At 40.4% G+C, this 25741-nt stretch overlaps 1 protein-coding gene across 1 annotated transcript; it reads left to right on the forward strand.

The window, feature by feature from the left end:
- The first annotated feature begins 11813 nt into the window (after nt 1–11813).
- On the forward strand, nt 11814–25679 carry LOC104942417 (1-phosphatidylinositol 4,5-bisphosphate phosphodiesterase zeta-1-like). Its single transcript, XM_010767640.1, has 11 exons — nt 11814–12003; nt 13356–13557; nt 15301–15445; nt 15734–15886; nt 17385–17571; nt 17734–17874; nt 19132–19248; nt 20810–20967; nt 22654–22780; nt 25221–25370; nt 25597–25679. Exons 1-11 carry the CDS (start codon nt 11814–11816, stop codon nt 25677–25679), a joined length of 1653 nt encoding a protein of 550 aa, XP_010765942.1.
- The last annotated feature ends 62 nt before the right edge of the window (nt 25680–25741 follow it).

Here is a 25741-nt window from a genome sequence, read left to right on the forward strand (position 1 = left end):
AACTCGTCTCCCTGTCATGGTTAACAATCTAATAACTGTCTTTAGACTCCTCGTGGCTTCTGAATTTGAACAGCTTATGAAAAAAGTTGCATGTATGGGCAAGTTGTTGCTTTAGTGTGACTTATGTGCGGATTACATGTTGAGTGATGGGTGCTATGGACTGATACTGGTAGCTGTTGAGACCGCTGGCTGGGGAAAGTGCGATTAACCGTGTGGCCTTACCTGTGTAAACATCGTTTGTTATACGATCAACTCGTCGCGGGCCAAAACTCTACGACATCGGGGTGGGGGATTACAATAAACGTGGATACCGGGTGTGGAGTGTTCTATTATTAGTTAGAGACCAAAATCTACCGTCGATAGGCAATCATATACCGTTGTCGGATAACGCTACCTACTTCTCCTACACCTCAAAAAAGAAACTAGCCAGTATGCGGCTCTTTCAGACGAACGGCTGAGGTAGTGTCTGTCAAAAGATTAAAGTCTATAGGAGCAGACATTGTTATAGGAACCATCTCTTTTAACCAAATCTAAATCACTATTATTATCTTTGCTACAGTGAAATAGAATAGAAAACGCAATGTTACGTGACGCTCAACTTTTTTGACTCCTTTGTCGTTTGTGTGTTTTCACAAGCCGCAAATATAAAAACAAGTCACATTCATAAGCCATAATATCAAAACCTTCTAGGGACCTCTTATTACAAGAAGAAGAATACAGAACTTGAATAGCATGCTACCTTAATACCATTACAAAAATCGACTAAATAGTGTAAGCTCTCAGTGTAGTCCAGCTGTCATTTTAGGTGGACAACGAGGATAGGCATATATATCAAACCGACGGGTGGAAGGGTTCCCATAACTGGGAGTCCAACCTTGGACCGAGACTGCTGGCTGAATAGACCTACAACCATGTGATTCAGTAAATAACAAAGGTATACCATTATAGTTCTGTAGGTGTGAACCACTACCTGAGAGTTTTGTAATTCGAACTCCTAGACAACACAATTTGTCATCGATAAGTAGCCTGTGGGTGACCTTACTTTATCGTGAACATGTTTGTTCTGTGTGTTTGTTAGCCCACAAATTTGCTGATCATCTCGTAAAACTAGAGTTGTTGCATCCGATGGAACACTAGATGGGCCTATCTTATTAAATCAGATAATATACAAATTCGAATTCCCTAGTGGGCCCAACGTTTCCTCTGTTGTATCGTGTAAGATATAAATACCTTTTAGATATGAACCTGTAAGTCGGGTAAATCCCCTGGTGGGATGCGGTTGGGGGATTTTCACTTATTGTTCTGGTCTGTAAACTGCAGTATACCTATGTTGTGTACTTTTCCATTAGAATATACTTTGTCCGCTCCTTACAGATACATTGATGGATCACCGCTCTAGCTGTGTCAGTTAAGTGTGCTGCAGTGGTTGGTACAATACCCCCCCAAGAGATATCATTCGATAGTATATTTTTTGTTATAGGATACATATATACTCTGATATAGTCTATGGACTTTCCTTGGTCAATACAAGGATACCTCAATACGCGATACATAGTAACGAAGGTGAGATCCTCATTTGTATCGATAAATAATAATTGTCATATACAGCTCATCAATTTTCTGTCTTTGTTACCAGAACGCTCACGTTAGTAGAACTCTCGTTGTAATCCCTGAGTTTATATACGCTATGTAGAGTTGTTTGGGTACCACTTTGTCTTACTTGTCGTAAATAAAAAGAAAACGTATAAGAATGTTGTACGCTTGTGTGGATAAATACAGTTGGGCACATACAATAGAAAACCTAAACTTTAGAAATGTTCTATACTTTACTAATAAATACGTTGAGGTGCACAATAAGACAATAAGAGAATAAAACATATTATGTATCATGACTAGTTACTCCTTTCGCCGTCAGAGAAACACTTGTGTTGGGAAAATTGATCATAATATACCGGCTAATGTATGAATCCTAAGTGTCTCATTGAAAACAGAATCACTGAATGTAATTTTCTTACATAGATTGATTAAATTCAGATTACCTTAGAGGACTTCTCGAATCTCTTGAGAACGTGTGATGTGGGTACACACGACTTACGCGTGATGTGTGCTTCCCACCAAAAGTTAGTATATCCAGTTACCAGTTAGCTCAAACGTGTACCATAGGTGCAGATCCCACTATAGTTGTTGCTATAGAGAAAAGTGATAAGCAAAGATATTTACGTACATCTTGAATCGTATAATTCATTGTGTAGATACCTAAAATAAACATAATAAGACTGTGAAAAAGTTTGGTCGACTCACTTTACCGGTTTTCGACCCGATATGTACATATGTGATAATGTTCACGTGAGTAATTTGTCTAGGTATTTTTCTGTCCGTTGGTCTTTTAAAATTACTGTTTGCGCGACTAGACTCTATCATATTTATGACACATTAAGTCGTTCCAAAGTACGGGACCAATTCGCCATGTAGAAAACCGCCGGGTGAGACCATAATGAAGTCACGCGTTATAAACGTCTGTGTAGTCGTAGGCGGCCACTTTCAATTGAGATACACACTCAGTCTAGGCCCAGCGTGAGGTTTTGGAAGGGACACAAATAGCTCTATCCTATGCTCGTTCACACGTGTTTTGGGTGTTAGATGTTCGGCAGGAAATTTTTGTTTCGAAATTAGGGTACGCCCGTGTTTGTTCCGCTGCTCTTAGTACAGCCAGATATAAGCAAACAGCTCCGTTATGTCCAATTATCATACTCTTGTCTGGTCATACTACTATAAATCTAAAACCATCCGGGTACAAAAAAATCTTCACATAAAGGACCTGTTATATAGGATAACAGAGTACCCTTACACCTAACAACACATGTTGTGGCATATCTTTTTATACGTCCGAACCCGAGTTATGTCCAAGTGTGGATATAAGCAAGAGGAGTGTGTAGAATGGTGAACAGAGAATTGTGTAGGGAACATAATGAGAGCAGAAGAGATGAGGTAAGAATCGCATGGTCTGTTAAATCAATGTTAAAGGAAGACAATAGGTCAACACAACATTCGTTAGTACACCTTGTGTACTCTAATCTACCTTACTGTCCCGATATCTTAATATGTCTACAAATTAATGCGACTCGCTAGAGTGAATGTGTGTGAGAATGAATATAGTAAAGATAAGATCTCAAAACTGAGACGACATAAGTTGGGGTGGAAGCAGTGTGTATGTCTTACATGTGCGCCATGAGACGTAAGGCGAGGAGAGATCGCGTTAAAGTAGATCATCTGGAGCTTTTGGGGATCCACTTGTAGGTAAATGTTAAGGGTAATTAGGCCTGAGATAGCACTAAGATAAAGTGTAACACCCATGTTGATGTTTGGAAACGGAAGCAAATTTATACTTTGTTCGACACGTTCCCACACTCTGAGTATGTGTTTGTGATGGAGCCCGCACAGACAGGGTTGGGTTCTCGAGATAAGGTCTGGTTTACTCTAAACTCGTTGTAAGTTTCGGACGCTTTTCCTGGCCGAAAAAAAGGGGTTGTGAAGAGAAGATAAGAGAAAGGAAAGGGTCCGTTTGTGTTACTTTTTTTTGTCAAACCCCCGTGTGTTGTGTTGGGTTGTGACTGTTGTGGCTGCAGATGTTCATTTTCCTGGGTTTCGAAGAAATTCAGGTGTATCAGACTATAGTGTTTAGTCGAAATAAGTTTGGGTTTTTGGGTACGTGAAAAATCTTTTTTGTTTTGACGTCGAAAGTTGTGGTATATTTTCCATATAAAACATACCGGTATCAGATAGGTGCTAATGTCGAGCTAAGGAAAGATCTAGCTCTCATTTTTTGTTTCTGAATCCGGATTATTATTAGTAACATTGTTTGTTTGTCGAAACGGGTTGGTCGTTGTCCATGTACAAACAGAGGTTATGTACGTACCGATGTGATCTCTCGCTCTCTCCCTATACTAGTTTATAGATCCGGGTGTGAATAGTTGCTAACTGTGTCATTGTAGCGTTACAGAACACGTGAGTAAGAAGGATGTAGGGGATTGTATTGTGTGTACAGACAATCGACCCCAGCATACAACCTGGCTCTGTCTTGTTGTATGGTAAATAAAGAGAGGGAGTCAGGGCACTGTTGTCAGTTGTAGGAGTCCAAAGTCCGATCGGTAATGTATAGTAAAAGTAGTGTGTTGTGTGAGAGAGTGTCTTGTACCTCTAATTCTCGGCGGTCTATACTCGGTACATCCTCATACTCAATACCCTGACGGGAGGCGAAGTATGTATGTTTTGTTTTGTTTTATTGTGTACCGAAGATAAATAATGGAGTAGCAAGCGGATAGATAGTTAAGATAGTAAAGGAACAAACTCGGCTATGGGTACATATCTCGTTGCGGAGTTTCGAGAGCGACTCATTAGTCCCTACTAGCTTTAACTAGCGCTCGCAACCCCCTCCTCCGTACAGTCCTAGTGTGACAGTACGCGTGAAAAGTATCTAGTTTCCAGTTGTTAAAAGTACTTAGTAGCGTAATGTGCGTGAGTCCGCTTTCGTGCCACACCCTCCGTCCTCTTACCGTAGAATGTCTTTGCACTATGTCCTTGTAATATCTCTAATACCTCCTCGTCTGACGAGTAACGAGCCAACTCTGTTATAGACACCCTCTTCCTATATAATAATCAACTAGTGGTAAGATGTGTGGTGTGAGATAGGTACACCTGTACTTTAATTCGACCCCCCCCGTGTTGTGGTGTGTAAGATGGTGGTGTAGGAGATTCCGCTTTGATTACGTCAGGCCCGCTCTTACCACGTATCGACAGCTAGTGAGGGAAATTTCACTGTAGTAAACCCAAGATAATATATTACAAATTCAATAATTTCGTCATGTGTCAGTGCTCATCTTTGCTTGTCTACCTTCCGTTGTAAATATATACCTCTTGCTCTGAATCACCGTTCTTACACTTTTTTTGTAACCTCTAGATGTGTACGCTTCGGACGGTGATGTCCTCCCCTGTATCAGATGGTAGTATGCGAGGAGTAGATGGTACTTTGTCTTTGACATTACGTCTAAAAGAACAAAGAAATACCTCATAAAATGTTTAGTGAGAGGAAGGTTTCACATAAGAACCGAGAATAAATCTGATTGTGTACAGTAGCTTGTTGCGCGGGGTGACCGCATAACGAGACAAAAGGTGGTACATAGATACTGTACCTGTACCTAGACATAAACCTTCAGAAATACTGGACGAGGACCAACAACCTCTGTGGTCATCCGTCGGACCAGCATTATAGTGGAGAGGCTCAAAAAACGGTAAGTGTGTTAGATAGTGTGGTATATGTGATACTAGTAGTAGTTATTATTATGTATTATGTAATGTAAATATTGCTCGCGAGAAGGGCAACACAACCGAGTACTATACCGAATGTTCGTTCAATGTTGTAATGTTTTATATGTTGTCTATTTATCTCTATGTTATTTATTTCTATAGTTATTCTATACTATTTCATACACGGGAAATAGAAGAAGTAGAACCAACCTTTTTTTTCAAGAATATAAGAATCCGTATCGATCGATTGGTCTAGGTATTATTGTTCAATAAGCCTACATACTAGCCACCACTGTCTACTTGTCTAGCGTGACCCCAAAGTTGATTTCTGTGTCGTTCGTTTTGACACCGTACACATGCCGAGAAATACTCATGGAGTTGTTGTGTGTGGTGGTGTGTGTGTCGTGGTTAATGTGTGATGAAGTCGTGTTGTCGTAGCTGTGTGGCTCGCTTGTTGTCGTGCTCTCTGTGGTAGAGTAGCTGTCTCTACGTGTGTTTTAGTGTGTGTAGTGAGTTCTTGACGTGGCGACGTGGTGCGTGTCGTTGTGTAGTGTGTGTTATGTGTGTGTGCACTACTACTGCAATCGAGCACAACACAAGGTTCCTGGGACTGGAACCGTGGGTCGTTGGTGTGTGTGTGTGGTCGTTTTGTTTGTGTCCATAGCGAAAAAGTGAAAAGGAAAAAACGCGATCTAAAAATGAAGATTAAAAAACGAAAATATCGTGTGCTATCTGTAGATCGTAGTTAGTTTATGTTGGTGTATATGATGCACCTGTCGAAGAGGTGCTTACTTTTGGAGCCCTGACCCGAGGTTAGGGCTCTCCATTCTTTGTGGTGTATTTAGTACCACCCGCAGAGATATCCACTCTTTACTTCTAAAATCACATATTATTGTTAACTTTTTTAATTCTTCTCTCTGCGCGGGAAAACAAACGTTAGCACCGTGGGCCTCACTTTGAGCACCACAATTTTTTCTCCTTATCCTTCCAGAGAGGCTTGTTATGGAAGACTGAAGAAGTCGGAAAGGACCTCCTAGTTGTCGCGCGAGAATATATTCTGATAAGAACCTGAATTGCGCGGGAGAGGGGACAGGGTGCACCACGATGCAAAGGTGTGTTGTTCTCCGTGATGGGTAGGAATTTAAGTATCGTAGGCACCCTTGAATCTATCAGGTCTCTCCTCCCTTCCCGTTTCCCCCTTCAATCTGCTGGGTGATAAGGGTCAATGCTTCATTTTTTCACGGGGTTGGGTAACCACTGTTTGATTGGTACAACTTGTTTTACATATGGTGGCCTTGGATCTAGGGGACTAAAACACTTCTGGTCTGTGGTTGACCGGGTTCCCCGTTTAAAATTGTTAGATAGGATGGAAGGTTTAGGAACGGTCATTACCCTTTTTTTACTTCGCTTTGCTCATTACAATTAAATTCGGGGAACAAATAAACTTGAATTCAACCCAAGTTTCCACGGGACCCTTCTTTACCTTTTTTTTTTGTTACACCCCTTTTTATAAGGGGCTTATAAACTTTCCATTAAAACCCTTGAAAAACGCCAGTTTATTTGACGATAAAAACTCTTTAAACCATTCTAGGGTTTTGAACAATTTTATTATTTATTAATTATATTATACTTTTTCAAAATTAAAAAGGGAAACATTTAAAACGGGAAGAAGGACAAAAAATTTACGTTTTTACTTTTTTTTCTTTACAATATTAAAAAAAAGGAATGTTTACTTAAACGACCATGGACTTTCCCGGTACCTTTTTTTCGGTCCTTTGAGGTTGGGACAGGCTGGACGGCCAAACACCGGAGTCCCCATACTTTTCATTAAAATTTGTTTTCCACCAGAACAAAAGAGAATGTTTAGTATTATATGAGGCCCCATTTTGGACCTTGAAGGAACTCAGTCGAAATCCTTAGGTTTTATGTTTATGGTCGTAGTGATCCCTTCGTTGGTGGTAGATTGTGAAGAATCTGTGACCAGGAGACACACACCACAAAACAGCTACCTACCCCACCCACCAATCACACCGCCAACACCTAACCCGCGGGCGGGCAGACCATACACAGCCGAAACGAGCTGTTTTGACCCTCTGGCCTCGTCTCTGGTGGTCCGACGTCGGGGACATCTTGTTCATGCCAATACTGGACGGTATATGTGTGCGTACATATACTATTTCATCAGATTAAATATACATTGTCGTTTTCACCCTATGTCGAGTTCAGGCAACATATAGGAAGAGAGATGATATGATATACGGACTGGGAACATTTTGAAAAGGGCGGTAACTGGAAAGTGACGAATATAAAGAAGGTAAAACTTTTGAAGGGGTAAGATCTCTGGTACGGTATATTGCCCAATTTAACCGTACGTTAATGGGACGGTGTGTTTTGACGGTCCCATCGTTATTTCCACCGTTTCAATTTGTAGAAACCGGTATTTAGCGCTTCTTGTATCTTTTTTGTATTTACGCTGGGGAAAAAAAACATTAATATGTGTACAACAAGCCTTTCTGACGAGTTCGGGTAAACTTTAAACTTGAATCTCTAACGATATTTGGCCATTATAATGCCTTGTTCGGGTGTATATGTTCCGAAAGGAAAGATGTCTAGGATTAAGACCGCAAATGATTATAGCTGAGATAGTCGGTTTAGACTTGTAAAGGAGTATCCTTTGCTGTGATGACGACATTGTTACCTTTAAAATCTCTAATTATCTCATATAATGACTTTGCCGCATCAAGAGACCATCTGTTTGGACCCCTCCCGAGGCCGCGTTCTCGGTATACAAGGTCGCGCGCCATGGACCATTCCTAGGTTACCACTTTGCAAACCCTGTTTTTGCCCATTGTACGCACCTTTGACTCGCCGCAACAAGGACCTTCTTTTTCTCTTGCGACTAGTTACATCCAAAGCATCCACTAGATAATCTCACGATCATAGGGGGAGACTCTTAAATAGAAATCCTAAACAAATTTCTCCCAAGATGTTGGTCTTGCCAACATACGCTGTCCTCGTACGACTTCCTGAATTAATTTTCCCGTGATATAGTGGTTCTGGACCCCCAATACAATTAATATGGCTCATTGGTTATTTATTGTATTTTAGGTACTCTTTAAATGCAATTCTTCCGAACTTTTGTACCGTTGGTTAAATGTGCGCCTCGGGTAATTTAGTGTATGTCGAAGCGCGGGTTTATGTTTCTTTGTTATTCTTTTTTAGAGCAAGAGGGGAGCTAAGATGTGCTTAACGATAATTATTCTGAACTTCAACCGACTTTCCATTTCCCGAGTCACACCCACCAACAAAACAACTCTTTAGGTTAGGTCGAAAAAAGTTTTGCAACTTTATGATTCGATCCAATGTCTTGCAGCGAAAGTAATTGTTTGTACAACCCAAAAATTTTTATAGTACCCGGTTTTGCGTTTCAATTGTGATTTTTATTTTACTAAAATTAAAAATTGTTAATTGGTTTAATTCACCCAAAATAAAATAAAATCGGTACAAAGGGGGGGATGTTGTCCGTGTATTTGTTTGTTTAATCTTTTATTTAAATTCTTTTTAATTTGTATCTACGTGTAACCAATTAAAGTTAAAATTTGCTCCCCCTTAGGGTAGCCTTTTTTGTAAACTTACTAGGTTAATTTAATTGACCCGTTTTTTAATTTTTCGTTCACGTTCTCTCGCTCTCGCGCCGCCCAACCAGGCTCCCTACCTAGTTTAACCCCTACGAAGGTAGACAAGTTGCGGGGGTCGGTTCTTCTTAAAACCAACGGGCCCCCTTCCCAACCAAACAAACCGGACGGCGACGGACCTTCGTTGTTTCCCTGTTTTTGGTCACCTTGCGTTTAGGTTATATGTCATGCCAACAGTCCGTTTCTTTATAATACCACAAAAAATCAACCAAATGTCCTTAATTTACCCCGACGTCGGAAGGCCTTAGGAGGAGGGAAATATAGTTTTATATTTTTGGATTTTGTTTATAGTGTTAATAGGAAAAGTAAAACGGTACGTAAATTTTCGGTTTTTAACGGGGGACGCGGTAAATTTATCGTACTTTTTTTATGAGAAAAATACTAAATAAATTCGGTTACGTTTTTGAGATGTACCAAAAATGTAAATAAAAAATTCTAAATTTTTAGGTTTAGTCGTTATGTTCAAAGTCCTAAAGGCTGCGAAGAAGTAGGCTTTTTCCTTATTATAGGTTGAATTGTTGGTCTTCCCCCCCAGGTCGAAGGGAAAAACGTCCCTAAGCTAACCCTGCACAACCCTTATTGCCGGCTCTGTTGGTCGTTAGATGTGCCCCTCCCACCTTCCTTCTTCTTTTCTTTTATTGTTTTATTTTACTTTGAAAAATTTAAAATTGCTCGAGTTAGTAGGACCGTCAAGGACTTCCTTCACAACCTCGAACTTCTCAGGGAGGAGAAATCGGCGGAGCTGCAGCTGAGAAAAGATTGAGTGTGTGTGTGTGTGTGTGTGTGTGTGTGTGTGTGTGTGTGTGTGTGTGTGTGTGTGTGTGTGTGAGGAAGTCAGTGGATTGGTCCATTTGGACCAATCCACGGACTTAACGTAACGGCTCCGCGGACATAACGTAACGGTTCCACGGATTGGTCCATTTGGGTCGTCGTTACGTGACATAGTACCAGGAAGAAAAAGAGAAATCTCCAATGAGGCATTCTGGGGCAGCATAGACAGGTATTTTCTGTGTTAAGAGTTTTTCTCGCTACAGGGTGTACTTTCAGGGTTTGTGACTTTGCAGACCGTTTACATGCATAAAAACCTTAATAACACACAAGAGGACGGGTACCAGAAAAGCATGACATGGGACCTTTAATACAATTATTCTGGCCCTTAAAAATATGACAGCACCAAGTGTCTAGAACTACTCTTAGTTTTACATTTTGCAGTTCAGGACTAATGAGCCACAATGTAAAGTTTTCAAAGATTAACACAATAATAAAAGTCCTTTTGAGAAAAATCTAACAGAACTAAAAATAAAACTAGTGTTTACTTAGCATAAACCTGACTTCTGTGTATATTTGATCACTGTGTTATGCTGTAGTTTTACACTTCTAATCACACTGAGATATAAAGTCTTTAGAGTGAGTCACTGTAGAAGAAAAAATGCTCTTCCCTCACTGCAGACAGAGTTATCAGCAGGCAGGCACATGAAGGCAAAGGTTCTTTCTCCACATTATCCTTTCTTCATATTCTGACTGTGTTTCACCTCCAAGTCCACTGCTCTGATCAGAAATAACTAAAGGAGACAGACGGAGTGAGTTTAAGTCTTCCTCTGCCCTGTTGGATCTTCACTGTTGTCTTAACTCATGTCCATAGAATCGGAATGTTTTGTCACTATGGCAACACCTTTGTTTACTTCTCCCAGAAATTGTTTTTAAAGTTTTTATACCTAGTTGATATCCTGTTACCAAATAACTATTCTACAGGGACCTAGAGATCACCTGAATCTAAGGTAGGCTGTTTACACAATATCTTATTGAGTTTTCAGGAGACTCTCAGTCACTCTGACAATTCCCTCCTCAGTGACAGCAGTTTACTGGCAAATACTAGCTAGTGTAGCAAGTGTGAGAATGGTTTAACTGTAACTTAGTGTGTGATCAGTGGCTTTTGTTGGGTTAATATTTAGTTAATATTAAGACATAATACACCACTTAAAGGGATGTTTTGGTTGAAGCAACTGTATACAAGGTTAATGGAGATGATAGTTGACAGTTTAGTTTTAATGACAGTTGTTTTGTGTTGCTCACACTGAGGCGACAGGTGCATCATGGGGCCGGCACGCTGCAGGGTACCTGGTGACAACACCGGCTTAGGCATATATCCGAACTGTCAAAGGCTGCAGAAAAGAGATGAAAGGTATGGAGGGAGGGAGAGATACACACAAAGCCAGGGAAAGTCACAGACACTTTGGTCTCACTGACTGAGAGGAATGACAAGGAGAGGAGAGGGACTCAATGAGAAAGTCACACAGATGTTGCCTTAGCATTTGATGGGGAGATACAGAGAGGAGAGGGAGGGTGCAGTGAAGGATGGGAGAACTTTGTGCTGAGTAAAGACACTGGCTTCTCTTTTATTCTCTCTCATGCCGAGTTTGAATTTTTTTTTTCCAACATTGAGCTCAGGTAAAAGCAGGGATACATCTCTGAGTTGGCCTTTTTTTTTTTTAACAATTTCCTGTATATTTTTAGAGAGCAGGTGGTGTGCTATTTCTTTGAAATACGTACAAGATGACAACGTTAAGAATAATCTAAAGTATAGTTCTGTAAAAAAAGACCTAAATTCAATGCTTTCTTCCTTCAAAGACTATCATGGCAAATATTCAGCCTGGCTGCAGACATACGCTTTAATAAATTATTAGTAGCCTTCTTCTCTTTTCTGAATTGGTTCATTTAAAACTAGTTTGACTTTTCAAGGATATACTTTAGAATAAAAACCAGGAATCGACCACAATGGGATTAAGAGGTTATGGTAATTGTGTGCAGGGAGAGATGCAGAGAGGCAAGGCCCCCCCTTCAAGGAGAGCTGAAATTCAGCATCTGTATCAAACCTACTCCTCAGGACAGACTATCTTACCTGCCTGTGCCCTCCTCCGTTTCCTCCACAAAGAGCAGAACGAGCTCACAGCCAATGAAGAGAAGGCAGACAGTTTGATTGATAGATATGAGATTGAAGAGACAGGTAAGCATAGGGAGAGATGTGTACCATGTCAGGCTGCTTCTTCATAACATTTGTAAAAACACATCCACTCTTAAAGGCTTTGTCATGTGATGGTGCTAAATGAGTTAAAACAGAAGTCAAGGATTAAGCTTCAATGATGCCAGGCGGACAAAGTGATTTGCTGTAAATCGTGAGGCAGGGGGTGGGAATGATAGAAGGAAAATGGAAGATTTGGGCACGTCTGTGGACTAGTAGACCAGATGTTTCTAGGGCCCAGTGTACTGCTGGCTAATTCACAGCATCACAAACAACAGAAGGAAGAAAAACAACAAGACAAGTTTCACGTCTGGGCTGCAACTAAACCATATGTTTTCACTTAGGACAGAGTTTCGAGAAGAAGTTTTGAGCTTTTAAAACGCCTCGTGGGGAATTCATCTAAAATGTAATTCAGCTGAATGTAAACTGACATCTAAACTTCAGAATGTACGCCAGTTCACATATTATCTCTTAGTTCAGCCAACTTTAAGAAACCTACATTTTTAACAGCAGACATTTTGACTTTGACAGAAAAGTTACAGTTAAAATAAATTATCTTAACAAGGTTTTAGTCCAGTATCAAGCATCAAAATATTCCACAACAGTGAGCCAGCTGCACAATACCAAGCACCAAAAACTAGTTTACTGTCGTTTTTAATGTTAACTATTACACCTGAGACTATCATGTTAAAAGTAATTCAGCTATCTGCTATGTAAAAATGTTGATTTTCAGAACAGTGATTTCATATTTCTTACACTACCGATCCGTGGGAGTTGATTTGATTGATGATTCATTTTAATTGTAATGTTAATCTTGCCAAGTCTCATGGTTTACTGAAGTTGTTGCTCCATTTTGAAGAAGCTATATGCTACACTAGTGGCTATAATAATATGTAACTGAACCGTTGGATGGATTGCACTGACATTTTGTACAGACATTAATGGTGCCAGAGCATGCATCCCACTTTGGTGGTTTATGACTAAATACCAGGAAAACTAATGACGTTCCGGTCAGCCTCAGCTGTGCAATGTGTTTAGTTAAAATAATCAGACTTTAGCATTCTAACATGCTAGACAAAAATAGTGAACATGTTAAGTGTTATTCCTGCTAAACATTGCCATGGCTGCCAAACACAGAACGTTAGCATAGCATTGTGTCATCTGCCTCACAAAGTTACTGGCATGTCTAGACTCTTAGCTTAGATATTAATTTGATTTGTTTTAATATTTCAAGACAAGGATAGAGCTTTTGTTTTAGATGGCTGGTGTAGTCTTTAACCAATGCTGATTTTAAATTGTCGCTAGAAGTGGTACTCTGCTCAATCCTTCTCTTCCAGCCAGAGAAAGCAGATCCATGACATTTGAAGGATTCCTGAGATACATGGAGTCTAAAGACTGCTGTGTGTTCGACCAGGCCCACACTTCTGTGTATACATCCATGGACCAGCCTCTCACCCATTACTTCATCTCCTCATCTCACAACACCTATCTGACTGGAGATCAGATAGTAGGAAAGAGCCATCTGGATGCCTATGTGAGGTAGGAATACAGGATTAATCTGTATATGAAGCCAACATTTACTAATCTAATGGAATCTTTATAAAGTATTTAATTTATCTGCTATTTAATTTAAGTCAACACTACTGATAAGGCCAATTTAAATCACCATTTAGCTCTGATATTGATCTAAAACAGCTCTCTATTCCTTTCTTTCGAAGGTCTCCCCAGACCTACATGTGTGTTATCAGGATTCTCTCATTTCATTGACCCACTCATGCTGAGGCACAGTGAAATTGCTGTGGTCCCTTTATGGGACAATGGAGGTGATTACAAAAGGGGCTGATGGAAGCAGAAGTGCCGTATTTATGGTCCCTGTGAAAGTGCTGAGCGCTGAGGCCGGCTGGTGGAGTGAAACCCTCCAATACAGCGGCCTGGCAGCCGGGGTTTACTTCGATAATGAAATGATCATAGAGAGGAGAACGAAGTGGCAGGAGTAAAAAAGTGTCCATCCCATCCATCTCACAGGTGGGAGGGGGAACAAAATGACCACAGTTATTTGTTGGATAAAGAAATAAAGAATTCACAAGAGCCTATATGCTGACAATGAAACTTAAGCATGCAGATTTGTTTATGTTAATAATCAAATCACGGTAATTTTTTGTTGTAGATTATCAAAATATGATTGAATAAGAAACAGTCTGACATTATTGTCTAACTCGGAGGATGAAGATAGCTTTTTTTTTCTCAACATGCTTTCCACATTAAGCTGTACAATTCAAGAAAACGATAAAAAAAAAGGATTTAATAGAGAAGACAAATTACAAAATAGCCAAAATGTAATGAGATTAAATAAACTAGATCAAAATTAACCTACCAGATGATTTACCCAAATGCAGACAGCAATCATATTGTGACAATATGATGCTACTTTGTTCACAATTGCAATGTTTTTTTCAAATGCAACTCTGCCATGTATGAACTAAGAGCAATACGATCATAATGACATTTCTGTGACCAAAGAGAAAGAACAGCCTGGACTCTCAACTGTTGAAGAAACTCACAGCAGACACACATACAAGTGTGTCATCATAAAATGGCAACAAGCTTGGGAAAAGATTGGATTTACCAACAAGCAGAAATATTCCAGAGTTAAAAATCCAGGGTGATATAACTTTGCATCAGGGTTGCAAGAAAATGTATCATTGCCCGCACGCCTGCTGTGAAAGTGGTATCACTTCTGTCCAATTCCAAGAGAAAGCCACATGAATAATCAATATCAGCACCAAGACAAATTCTGTACTGCATAAACTCGACCATATTTTTTTATGCACAGAAAGCAGAGAAATGGAAAGCACAGAAATGGAAATGTAACAGCACCATTTAAGGAGCAGAAGCAGAAAAAGCTGTTTTCATAAATAATGACAGTGCAATATTTGTGATACATTATTTATTACCATGTATTATGTACATTATACTTTGCAGCAATTTGTCATATGCATAAGAGTGGTTATGACGGCTTGAATCTGCGTGTTGAAAGGAATCAGCTAATTTCAAATTCCTCACGCTGTATAAGTGCTTATCTTAGTTTCTACAGCTCAGTGTGTGTGCAAGTGTCTTTATATGCGTCAGGCGTTTATGTGTGTGTGTGTGTGTGTGTGTGTGTGTGTGTGTGTGTGTGTGTGTGTGTGTGTGTGTGTGTGTGTGTGTGTGTGTGTGTGTGTGTGTGTGTGTGTGTGTGTGTGTGTGTGTGTGTGTGTGTGTGTGTGTGTTTGTGTGGCGCAGTGCTCTGAGGAAAGGCTGCCGCTGCCTGGAGGTTGACTGCTGGGATGGGCCGGATATGGAGCCTGTAGTCTACCATGGCTACACCCTGACCACTAAGATACTCTTTAAGGACGTCATCACCACTGTGGAGCAACATGCCTTCGAGGTAATATGTTGTATGTTACATGATGTAAATTTCCGGCAGTGGTGCCTCGGGCGTCTCATTCAGTGGAAGCTCCTGCTTCTGTAGCCTCTGGGAGCCTACATAAAAACATTTGCTCTAATTAATAGCCTCTCTGATCAAAATGCTTTGCCTGCAAGTAGTCTTTGATTCAGTTCATTTATCTGTGATGTGTCGGGAGAATTAAGAGCCTGCAGAGAAAGCAGACAATCCAGGTTGATGCTAATTCTTGGAAATTGTGATTCCTTTTTTGATGTGATTATTTCTTGAAAGGTGTCTGCCTACCCAGTGATCCTGTCGTTAGAAAACCATTGCTCTAAGGAGCAGCAAGAAGTCATGGCCAAGTACCTTGTCTCTATCCTGGGGGAGAAGCTGCTGAGAGCTCCCTTGGATCACCTGACCACTGGAGACCTCCCAAGCCCCAACGTAAGAGCTGAGAGTGGTAAATCTGAAGCAAAATCTGTGTTTTATTTCAGAGCTATAAATAGATAGTGTTTGTATGTCTAAATCATCATCGCCTGTCATGGCAAAGCAAAACAAGGAGAAAATAAGACCTTTCGGAGGTCACTAAGGGCCTCATTAGTCTCTGACTGAGCCTTCCTGTGCCTCTCCTCCTCTGGGATGCAGGGGTAAATGGACGCCTGGATTTTGCAGGGCTCTTTAATCTCAGGGATTCAAAACATGGAATGTGAGGTAGTTGATCATGGAGAGTGTCCATTATTTTGAACATGAAGAGGTCCTTGAGCTGATTGTTCATTTACTGATTACCCTTTTTGGGTTCTGAATCTGAAAGCGTCTGCCCCGACACTTCACTGAGCGACTGGCCTGAAACATGCAGGGAAGTCACTCCAGTCTATTGAATATGAAGAGGAGGATGAAGGGTTTTTTCTCTGCTAGGGGATGAATGTGCGCCGTCTCTACGGAGTTTTTCTTTGCTGCTTCTGCCTTCTACTGCTTGGGATTTTGCTGCAACTAATGAGTTGTGTTTAATCCTGAGTGTGCATATAAGATTTTCTTCCCCATTCTATCTATCGTTCTTTATCGTTGTGACTCAGGAAGTTGGGGCTCAGATAGGAGCCCCAGCACTAATGGTCTCATCTTCACTGTTAACCCCCCAGCAACTTAAACCGAATCAGAGTTCATGTGCAACATTCATGCAGCTTCACACCCAAGTTACCATCCAATTATGAAAGTGCTACTGATATAAAACTCTGAGAACTCTTCATTACCACATACTCCAATCTGACCACTTAGATCAACGGTTTGGAAATCAGTTATTACTCTACTCTGTTCTATTTTTACAGTAAACATGGGCAAAATCATCTCCTAAATTACATCAGCACAAGCAAAGCCTCTGTTCCAGCCCTCCTATCATTTAGAGTAACTGCAGGAAGGAAGCTCTGAATCGTATAATTTCCATGCTATATGGACTCCTAAGGGTTGTTAATGTTAGCAGAAGTGTAATTATTTTGCATATTTTGCCTGTGCATACAGAGAAGTTGACAGCGTTACTTCCTGCCGTTTGGCTCACCGTGGAGCTGCTTCCAGGTCCAGAACATAATGTTGATTTGTTTTTCCTTTTACTTCTAGCATATTGCAGCTCATCTGCATAAGGTGCCCTATATGGTAAAAGCAGATTTTAAGACTGGTGGTGAAATACAGCAGCATATGTGTGATCCACCTGCTGCGCATATGTACTAATGTGGATTTGGCAACAGAGTGACTCTTTAAAGAATACATATATCAGAGAGTAGGCAATTTTTTTATGTTTGTTTCCTAAGTTTGTGGATGCGGGAACAGGGACAGTTTGAAGTTTGTTTGACTGATGAAACAGTGTGATGAATGAAGGTGCCTATGATTAAGGTACCATTGCTTTATTCACGTTTGAACTCATGCTCTATGTGTATTTGTGCTGGAATAACAGGACCTGAAGTATAAGATCCTCATCAAGAACAAAAAGCTTAAGCCTCACATTAACACGGAGGGCCCATCATGCACAGAGACAGAGGAGAGTGTAGATGAGGGCGAGGAGGAAGATGAGGATGAGGAGGACGAGGATCTTCAAACCAAAGCAAAGTTCTGGTCTTCCAAAAAGTTAAAGATAAAAGTAAGTCAGTTAGATTTAGGAAAAGCTCTCTAGTATACTGCAATCATAAGATGATAAAAGGTACGGTTTAACTCTTGTATTTTATACACTTTGCTGCAATTTGGTGAACACACCCTCTGTCTTCCTCTCTACCCTAAATGTGACGAGTAGAAGGAGAAGGTGGCAGTAGCAGAGGCTTTATCGGACCTGGTGGTGTACACCAAGTCTGTGAAGTTCATCAGCTTCAGTCATTCAAAGGACAATCAGAACTACTGCGAGAACACATCAATGGCAGAGAAGAAAGCGCGCAAGCTAGCCAAAGACTCAGGTAGAATCTTTTTTATGGAGTTTAAATGATGGGAAGGAAAAAGAGGAAGCCCGGCTGTACAGTAATAAAGACAGTGAATAATGGATTAAGTATTACAGAATCTAATTCTGATGAGCACAGCAGATTCACATGATTTAAAATGACATTCAGCTCAAAGGAGAAGTCTCAGTAGATCGTCTTTGGACGACAAATGCAATTACATCTCGTGCCATAAACTTCTTTAATTGCGAAGGCATATTGAACATGACATATGCGAGATAGGGGAATACTTTACAGGGAATAAAGCAAAACAGCACAAGCCCAGAAATGTGCATTATGCGCTCACTGTTGGGGAAGTGGAGGAGCCCACAGAGGCTCGAATCAACTGATAATCAGTTAAACTGTCATCATGCTTCGGTGCGGCAGTATGTTAGAGAAACTGCGATGTGGAGAAAGGAAATCTGCTGCTGCAGAGGAGGAGTGACATTTTACAGACATACAACTGTATTACGAGCTTGTAGGAAGGGAGCATGAACAGCCTCGGCAATCTAAAAATCGTGTAGTCTCTTGTCATCCTAAAGCCCTGCAGGGAAACACACAGCCTGCTGCGATCACACAAACGCTGAAGCTGTGTGCATCTTTTTCTCTAGTCTATCCAAGTGGATACAATTATACAGGCTTTAGAAACCTGATCAGGACAAACGACTTGATCTTTTTCAGGTATTTTCTCAACATTTCCATTTGACATTAGGCTTAAGTTAAACGATGAATAATACTCATGTGATCCTTTTTCACTGATCAGTACAGTTAACAAAAAAGAGTCAAGAATCATATACGTAATGTCAACATTTTCAGAAAACGGAAATTTGTATTATTGGAATTATTAAAGGGGCCCTATAGTGCTTTTTCCTTTCCTGTAGTGTGTTATATAGTTTTTTTATGCATGTAAATGGTTTCACTCCCACACACTCCCCACTGCCTGAAACGCTTCCATTGTAGTCCTTTGTTTACTTCCGTAACACTTGCGATCTATTGGCTAGAAATCCAACACATTGTATGTGATAGGCTAAGGGGTGGGACATCTCTAAGCGGTTGACCAATCACAGCAGAGCCGGCCAGTTTACCAGTCAGAGCAGACTGGGCTCTGGTTTGAGACAGAGGGTGTCTGGTGTGGATGGTATCATGGGAATGATATCTGTATAGGCTTAAGCTGTGCACTGTGTCATTATTGTGTCAGAGGAGACATTTGACCTGTGATTGTTGTGCGTCCTCTCTCAGCTGCAGCCTTTGCTCAGCACAACCAGAGGTTCCTCAGCAGGATCTACCCCGCAGGCTCCAGGACGTCGTCCTCCAACTACAACCCTCAGGAGTTTTGGAGTGTCGGCTCACAGCTCGGTGAGTCGGAGAGGGCGAGTTTATGCCTGCCCTGTGTGCAAACAGAAGGCATGACGTAAAGGTTCATAATATGCTCACATGCATATACACGCATACATTTATTATAAGTATGACTTAGAAAACAATGCTGATTCCACCTTTTTGTAAAATTGCAACACATTTCCAAACTTAGAAGATTAATGCTGAACAATATGGATTATTTATATATTTTGTAAAGGATTACATTTTTCCTTCATTTTTATTTTCTTCAAATTAATCAGCTAAACTAATTGTAAGTAACTTCGTATATTAATTTAACTATTTTTGATTCCTTTTTTGTTGTTGTTAAGATTGAAACCCTAAATTCAATTCAAAAAGGTAATGAAAGATAATGAATTGAATTCCCTTTGTGTGAGCAGTTTCAATAACAATCACAAAAGTTCTCCACACACTGAGCAACCAGCACAATTAATTATAAGCTTTAGAAATGAACAGAAGTGCAGCCAGAAACTCAGAATTGCCAAATTTGAAAAAGGACAACCTGTCCAAGTGTCCTTTCGATAAGCAGTGAAAAGAACATTTCATTCCAGTTCACAACCTGAGCACCTCATCTGTGTTTGCCCCGAAGCAAGTCCTCTCCTGGCCCTTATCACACATTTTCTAAATTGATTTGCACTCCCTGTGTATTTTTTTTCTCACTCGCTTTAAACTCCATCCTTGTCTGGGTCACAGCATTATTTTTTTTTCGTTTTCATTTCTTTAGAGTCAAGCCCTATAATTGGGCTTGACTCAACATGACTGTGCTCCTGAGAGTATACTAAATTCATTCATGAACTTGACATCCTCAAGCCTTCTGGCAGTGCATGATTCCCCCTGAACTTAAAGTCACCACCCCTCTCCGTCTGGCACTTCCCTGGCTGGTGTGCCTGTCACCTCGTCTGTCTTTACATGCGCCTCATCCGTCTCCATCGCTCAGTCAGCCAGACACTGATTCTGACACGCAGCGCTGCTGATCGCTGAGCACACCGTCTACGTGCTCCGGTGGCAGCTGTGCAGATGGTGAGACCTTTTCACAGTTGCAGGAGACTGCGGTACAAAGCATCGGAGCATCAGAATACATGAACACAACATTCACTGGGACCCTTTCACATGCACCTATATACAAAGATTTAGAAGGTAGCATTGCAGGGCTTTGTTAGGACAAAACTAAAAGTGTTTTCCATCATTTATCCATGTCGACTCACAAGTGCAAAATCCAATCCAGCAGAGATATATGATATGATACGTGATACATGCCAAAACAGAGCTTTGCACTCCAGAAGACTCACTACAGGCGCACTTATTGCACAGTTGGTGATTTAGAATGCGTCCCTGATGCAATGTACGCCATTGTTGAGGAAACTTTTAAAGTTATGGTATAATTTAGCTCCCTCCTGCAGAACAAGAGCCTTAAAAGAGAGAAGGTACGCAGGAGATCATCTCACGCTGTTCGTTGCATTTTAACAAGCTTTAAGGTATTCTTAACTGTTTTTTACAAAAATAATACATCCAATTTTTTTCAATGTCCCATGGTGTTTTTCAGTGGCTCTCAATTTCCAGTCTCTGGGCATGCCTATGGACCTTAATGACGGTCGTTTCCAGGACAACGGGGGCTGTGGATACGTCCTGAAGCCGCCCGTGCTCATGTCCAGTCAGGAGAGCTTTGATCCCAGCCTCAAACCCACACACCTGCTGCTCAAGGTACAGCCATGAAACCCCGAACGCTCAGTAATCCACTCAGGACGGATTTATGGATTAAGGTGTAATGTTAATGTTGTAATGTTGACTGTGTGTGTGTGCATGTGTGTGTTTGTCCATGCCTCACAATATACCCAGCTTGTCCTACTCTCAGCCTGAAGATAAATGCTTTCCTGCCGGATGCTGTGAACCAGCAATAATGTAAATCTCCCTTGAGAGTGTATGCGTTTAATTAGATTATGTCCCTCAGAAAGTTAAGGCAATAAAGAAATAAGGGTGATATAATGCAATTAGACCTGGGGCACAATTAATAAATCATTATTTTTAGCATATTAGGGGACAGTAATAGCAGCACTTTTACTGAATCTTAGCCACATAACAATGGATGAATGAAGCTGTAAAGAACAAAGTCACATCTCTTTAGTGTGCCATCAGGAAGACTGTCACACACTAACTCTTCTAAGCCCAATTATGGAGATACAACGGTTCCCTCTTATGTAAAACATTATTGTGGGACTTAGAGACATCCAAGGCTTTGTACTGCAAAGACAATATGTGGAATTGCCTGGGATCACATGGGACTCATACAGACGTACAGCAGAGGAGGTCGACGAGGGAATCATAGTTACTCTGCCCGAATCAGAGTGGTATGAACAGCTACTGTATGAATCATAAAGAAAATCCCTCCTTCAGAATTACAATAACTGACCTTTAAAATGACTGCAAATGTGTTTGTTTTTCAATTGGATCTGCAGCTATTTCCTCAATTGATTTAGCTCAGTCAGTATTGTAGTTGTTAACCTTTTACAGATATTAAATATGATGCTAAAGCCTATCAGACAGTATTTCAACTTGGTGTTGCTGTTTTCTGATGAAGGATATACCAGACAACCGTTCATGAGGATGCATACACTCAGTACATCACACTTCTTCTAAAGGAGTATGCACACACATACACTTTTCACCTTCAGAGCAAAGTGCATGAAATATAAATGTGGTGTGCTCCTTTTTTTTGGTACCCTGGGATAAACCCTACCTATATTTATTCACCTCATCATTCTGCATTATTTGATCACTTCAGGGAAAATCCTGCAATCTTGACTCAGCTCTGAACTCAGAGTCACAAGGAGCAGTCAGTGGTAGAACATAGAGTGTTGAGTTTTCAATCTTGAAACGGTAAATTATTCATCTGCTCAGGAAAACAATATTTTTCCCTTGAGCTCTCATGAGCCTGTTTAGCATAACACTGTCAACTACAAACAATGGACAGCTTTTCAATACAAATTGCAAGTCATGTATGAATTATAACTGCAAACTGTTCTTTACCGTTGTAACCGTTGATGAGCAAAATGTATGCTCTTTGTAGAGAGGAATGGGACTGTAATTTTGGTCCGGACACTGTAAAGCTCCATCAGTGGCAAGCCGGGCATGTCGTGATAAGTACATGCAGGTTGTCTTTGATCAGAGCCGGGGAAGGGAAGGCTCAGTGTGAGAGGACTGCAGATAAGCCAGCCTCTCTCCAGACTTGTGTAATTACAGCCCTCTCCCCTCTCGTCTTTTTTCCACTCTAACTGGCACTCCTGTTTTCTTATTTGTTGTATCATGTACTGTTTTTATTCCTGATAACAATTACATTCTCAAACACGCCCTGTGTGACCACCAGCACTGCATGTATGTGTTTCTCCACAGGTGTTCAGCGGGTCCAACTTACCCATCTCCAGGAGTGGAAAAGCTCTGGACTCCTTCGTCACAGTGGAGGTTTATGGGACCTCATCTGACTCAAACAGAAAACACACACACACTGTCAAAAACAACTGTAAGTACTGAAACACCAACTGTATGTGACCTTGTTGGGAGATCAAGATATATCTTGATTGTTCCACCTTAATTTTTTAACTCTTATATGTTTTTCCCTTCATTTTTGTATCATTAATTATGTTTTCAGAAGCTAAAATTCGTTTTTGGGGTTTGTGAGCCGTAATTCGAATTATTCTGAATTTGGAAATTGCATTAATAATGGAAGATTGGGAATAGAAACACCAGACAAAACTAAAGACAGTCTAAAGTCATACTAGCAGAAATGGGAGGCTGCAATAGGCACAGCAGTGCTTTAGGCTAATTGAAAAATTGGCATGATTAGAAGCCAAGAAGGACAAAGCATGCTGATGTTGAGCAGATATGTTTACCATGTTGGCTTAGCAAATTATAACTAATGCTAATTAGCAATACATACATACTGCAGCAGAGGCTATTTGAAATGACATTCGTTTTGGAGGTATTTGGTGATAAAACAAAGTGTTTTGTGAGAACATGATGGGTATCAGCATACTGTAGGGCAATGTGTCTAATCCTTCAAGGAAACACATGGAAATCACCATATCTGGATTTTTGTTAGTTTTCTATGACAGCATTTTTATATTTCCTTTTAAATCTATTTTCCAGTAAGCTGCAGAGGCTTCTGAGGAGAAGTGTGCTGATGAGTTTTTCAAAAATGTAGAAGTGGATTTCCTTTGAAGAGAAGTCTGTCATGCACTATGGCTATGACTGGAAACATGGAGCTGACAGTCACTGCACACAGGAGGAAGAGCTACAGTGATTTTATAACCATAAGACCAACATCAAAATGACTATTCACTCTTTTTTAATGGTGACAAATGTGAAATTGACTGTTTGGCTCCACAATTTACGAATTTAGTGCACAAAACGGTCACCAGACTTATCCATTTTGGAGGTTTATCCTACAGGTGTCCTAGTTTTTGACAGATGACTCAAATTTCAAATGATACTCACTATAGAAAATACAGTATGTTGCATTTTACTCTGGGCTTGTGTTTTTGAAACTAGCACCATAAAAATGAATATAATATCAAGAGGAAATTGATGAGATACAACAGTGTATTGTTGAGGGAGGGAGGGAGGTGGAGGGTGAGATAGTAAAGGTCCTAGAGGGCGCAGAGAATTTATTCATGGGCATAAATCCTAAAATCATTTCAAACTATGTAACAGATAAGGTCACTGTTGGAAATGAATGAATGTGGGTTTGGATACAAATTTGAATGTAACAGGGGAACTCGGGAAAACATTTTTTAATAAGAAAAAGATTGAGAACTGCAGCAGGGATGACTCATCAATTGTCTACATGTGCTCTACTCATCTATCATTGTAAAATTGCAACACATTTTTTTTTCTGTTGTGGGTCTGATAATCATTTATTTATTTACTCTCCGGATACCAAAGTCATTTGTCGGTCAGCTCCACACTTTAGTCCGGACTGATTTGCAGACGTTCAGTCCCCTGCAGGATGAATTTTAATAACTTCATAGATTTACTTTTTCTCCCTTACCAAGCATGTCTGACTATACATTTAAATACCAGATAAAACTAATATCATAACCATCAGTATGTACTTTGTGTTTGGTACTAATTAGCAAAAGTTAGCATGCTTAAATGCTTGACTAATATGGTGAACATGTTAAATATAATACCTGGTAAACATATAAGTATAAGGTCAATAAGCACCAAGTGCAGACTCACATAATTGCTAGCATAACTGTTGGTATAGTTTAACAATAAGCTAAGACAATATTTCACACCAGAACCCCTCTGACTCGGATTCTTACTCTTACTTTGTGGAATATAACACTTTCTGTATTTGAAACTAAAGAATGTATTATTTTAAATATCACCTTCTCAAAACGATTTTTTTTTAATGCAACTTCTTTATAATAGTGTCTTTTCTTACCTACAGTTAAAAGCTACAAACACAACACTGACATGCTACTACCATAATCACCCTATAAGGTGGTAAACATGGGTTAGCGTTCATTTGGATTTGTGTTTCTGGCCACCAGGTGAATATGAGATGAATATTTGCTCTAAATTGGACCACCAGCTCCTGAGAAAAATATCTTATCGTTCAGCTGCTACTTACTACACTATGTTCATCAGCTACATGAATTGCTTACTAAGGATGTCTAATTATGGCCTTTTAATGTACAGTTGATTTTTAAAATAGTTTCACTAAAAATAACTTCCTGGCCCAGTGAACCATGGCAGTAAAACTTGGGGCCGTAAATCCAAAACAATCAGTTAAAAAATACATAAGGGTTGTGTGATAATTCTCTGTTGGTTCATAGGAGTGAGACCTTTGACAATACAGATGGTAATTCAACCCATTATTGATTTGAGTGGCTTTAACTAAACCCAATGATGCTTATTGATTCTAACAAACTGGTTGCTTCTCATTACCCTCACAGCGCTGAGTCCTTACTGGGATTCTGACATGAACTTCAGCATCAGCGTCCCTGAGCTCTGCCTCCTCCGCTTCTGTGTCAGAGAGCAGACCGGCCTCCTCAGCAGTGAGTTTGTAGGACAATACACGCTGCCCTTCACCAGCCTGAAGAAAGGTGAGCCACAGAGACAGGGGTGGGGGGTTGGGAGTCAGACAAAGGGCTAAATTACATCAGGTGACATTGTGTGACCATCATTGTATTTCCTCTCACTCACTGTCAGCATTCCTGAAGGTCGGCTGGGTTTAAATGGAAATGTTTCGGTGTTTTTGTATCATGCTGGTGTATTCAGGTGCTATACATACGTTTGTTTTCTCTCCCCCCCTTCCCCCTCCACCTCCAGGCTACCGATGGGTGCCTCTGCGCTCCCGAGACGGATGCAGCATGGATCCAGCCTCCCTCTTCCTCTTTGTTTGGTATTCCTAAAAGAAGCTCTCCATATCAAACACACACACCCTCCAACAGATAGAGAAGCGTGGCTGATGCAG

This window comes from Notothenia coriiceps, unplaced genomic scaffold, assembly GCF_000735185.1.
Source record: "Notothenia coriiceps isolate Sejong01 unplaced genomic scaffold, NC01 NC01_scaffold00000339, whole genome shotgun sequence".
In the NCBI taxonomy this organism is placed as follows: domain Eukaryota; kingdom Metazoa; phylum Chordata; class Actinopteri; order Perciformes; family Nototheniidae; genus Notothenia; species Notothenia coriiceps.

What these genes read in the sequence shown, in the direction of transcription:
- LOC104942417 (XM_010767640.1), top strand. Translation starts at nt 11,814, where the DNA reads ATGCAGAGAGGCAAGGCCCCCCCTTCAAGGAGAGCTGAAATTCAGCAT. An exon ending in TGGAGCAACATGCCTTCGAG is followed by an intron (nt 15,446 to 15,733) that starts GTAATATGTTGT and finishes ATTTCTTGAAAG; the next exon opens with GTGTCTGCCTACCCAGTGAT. An exon ending in GAGACCTCCCAAGCCCCAAC is followed by an intron (nt 15,887 to 17,384) that starts GTAAGAGCTGAG and finishes CTGGAATAACAG; the next exon opens with GACCTGAAGTATAAGATCCT.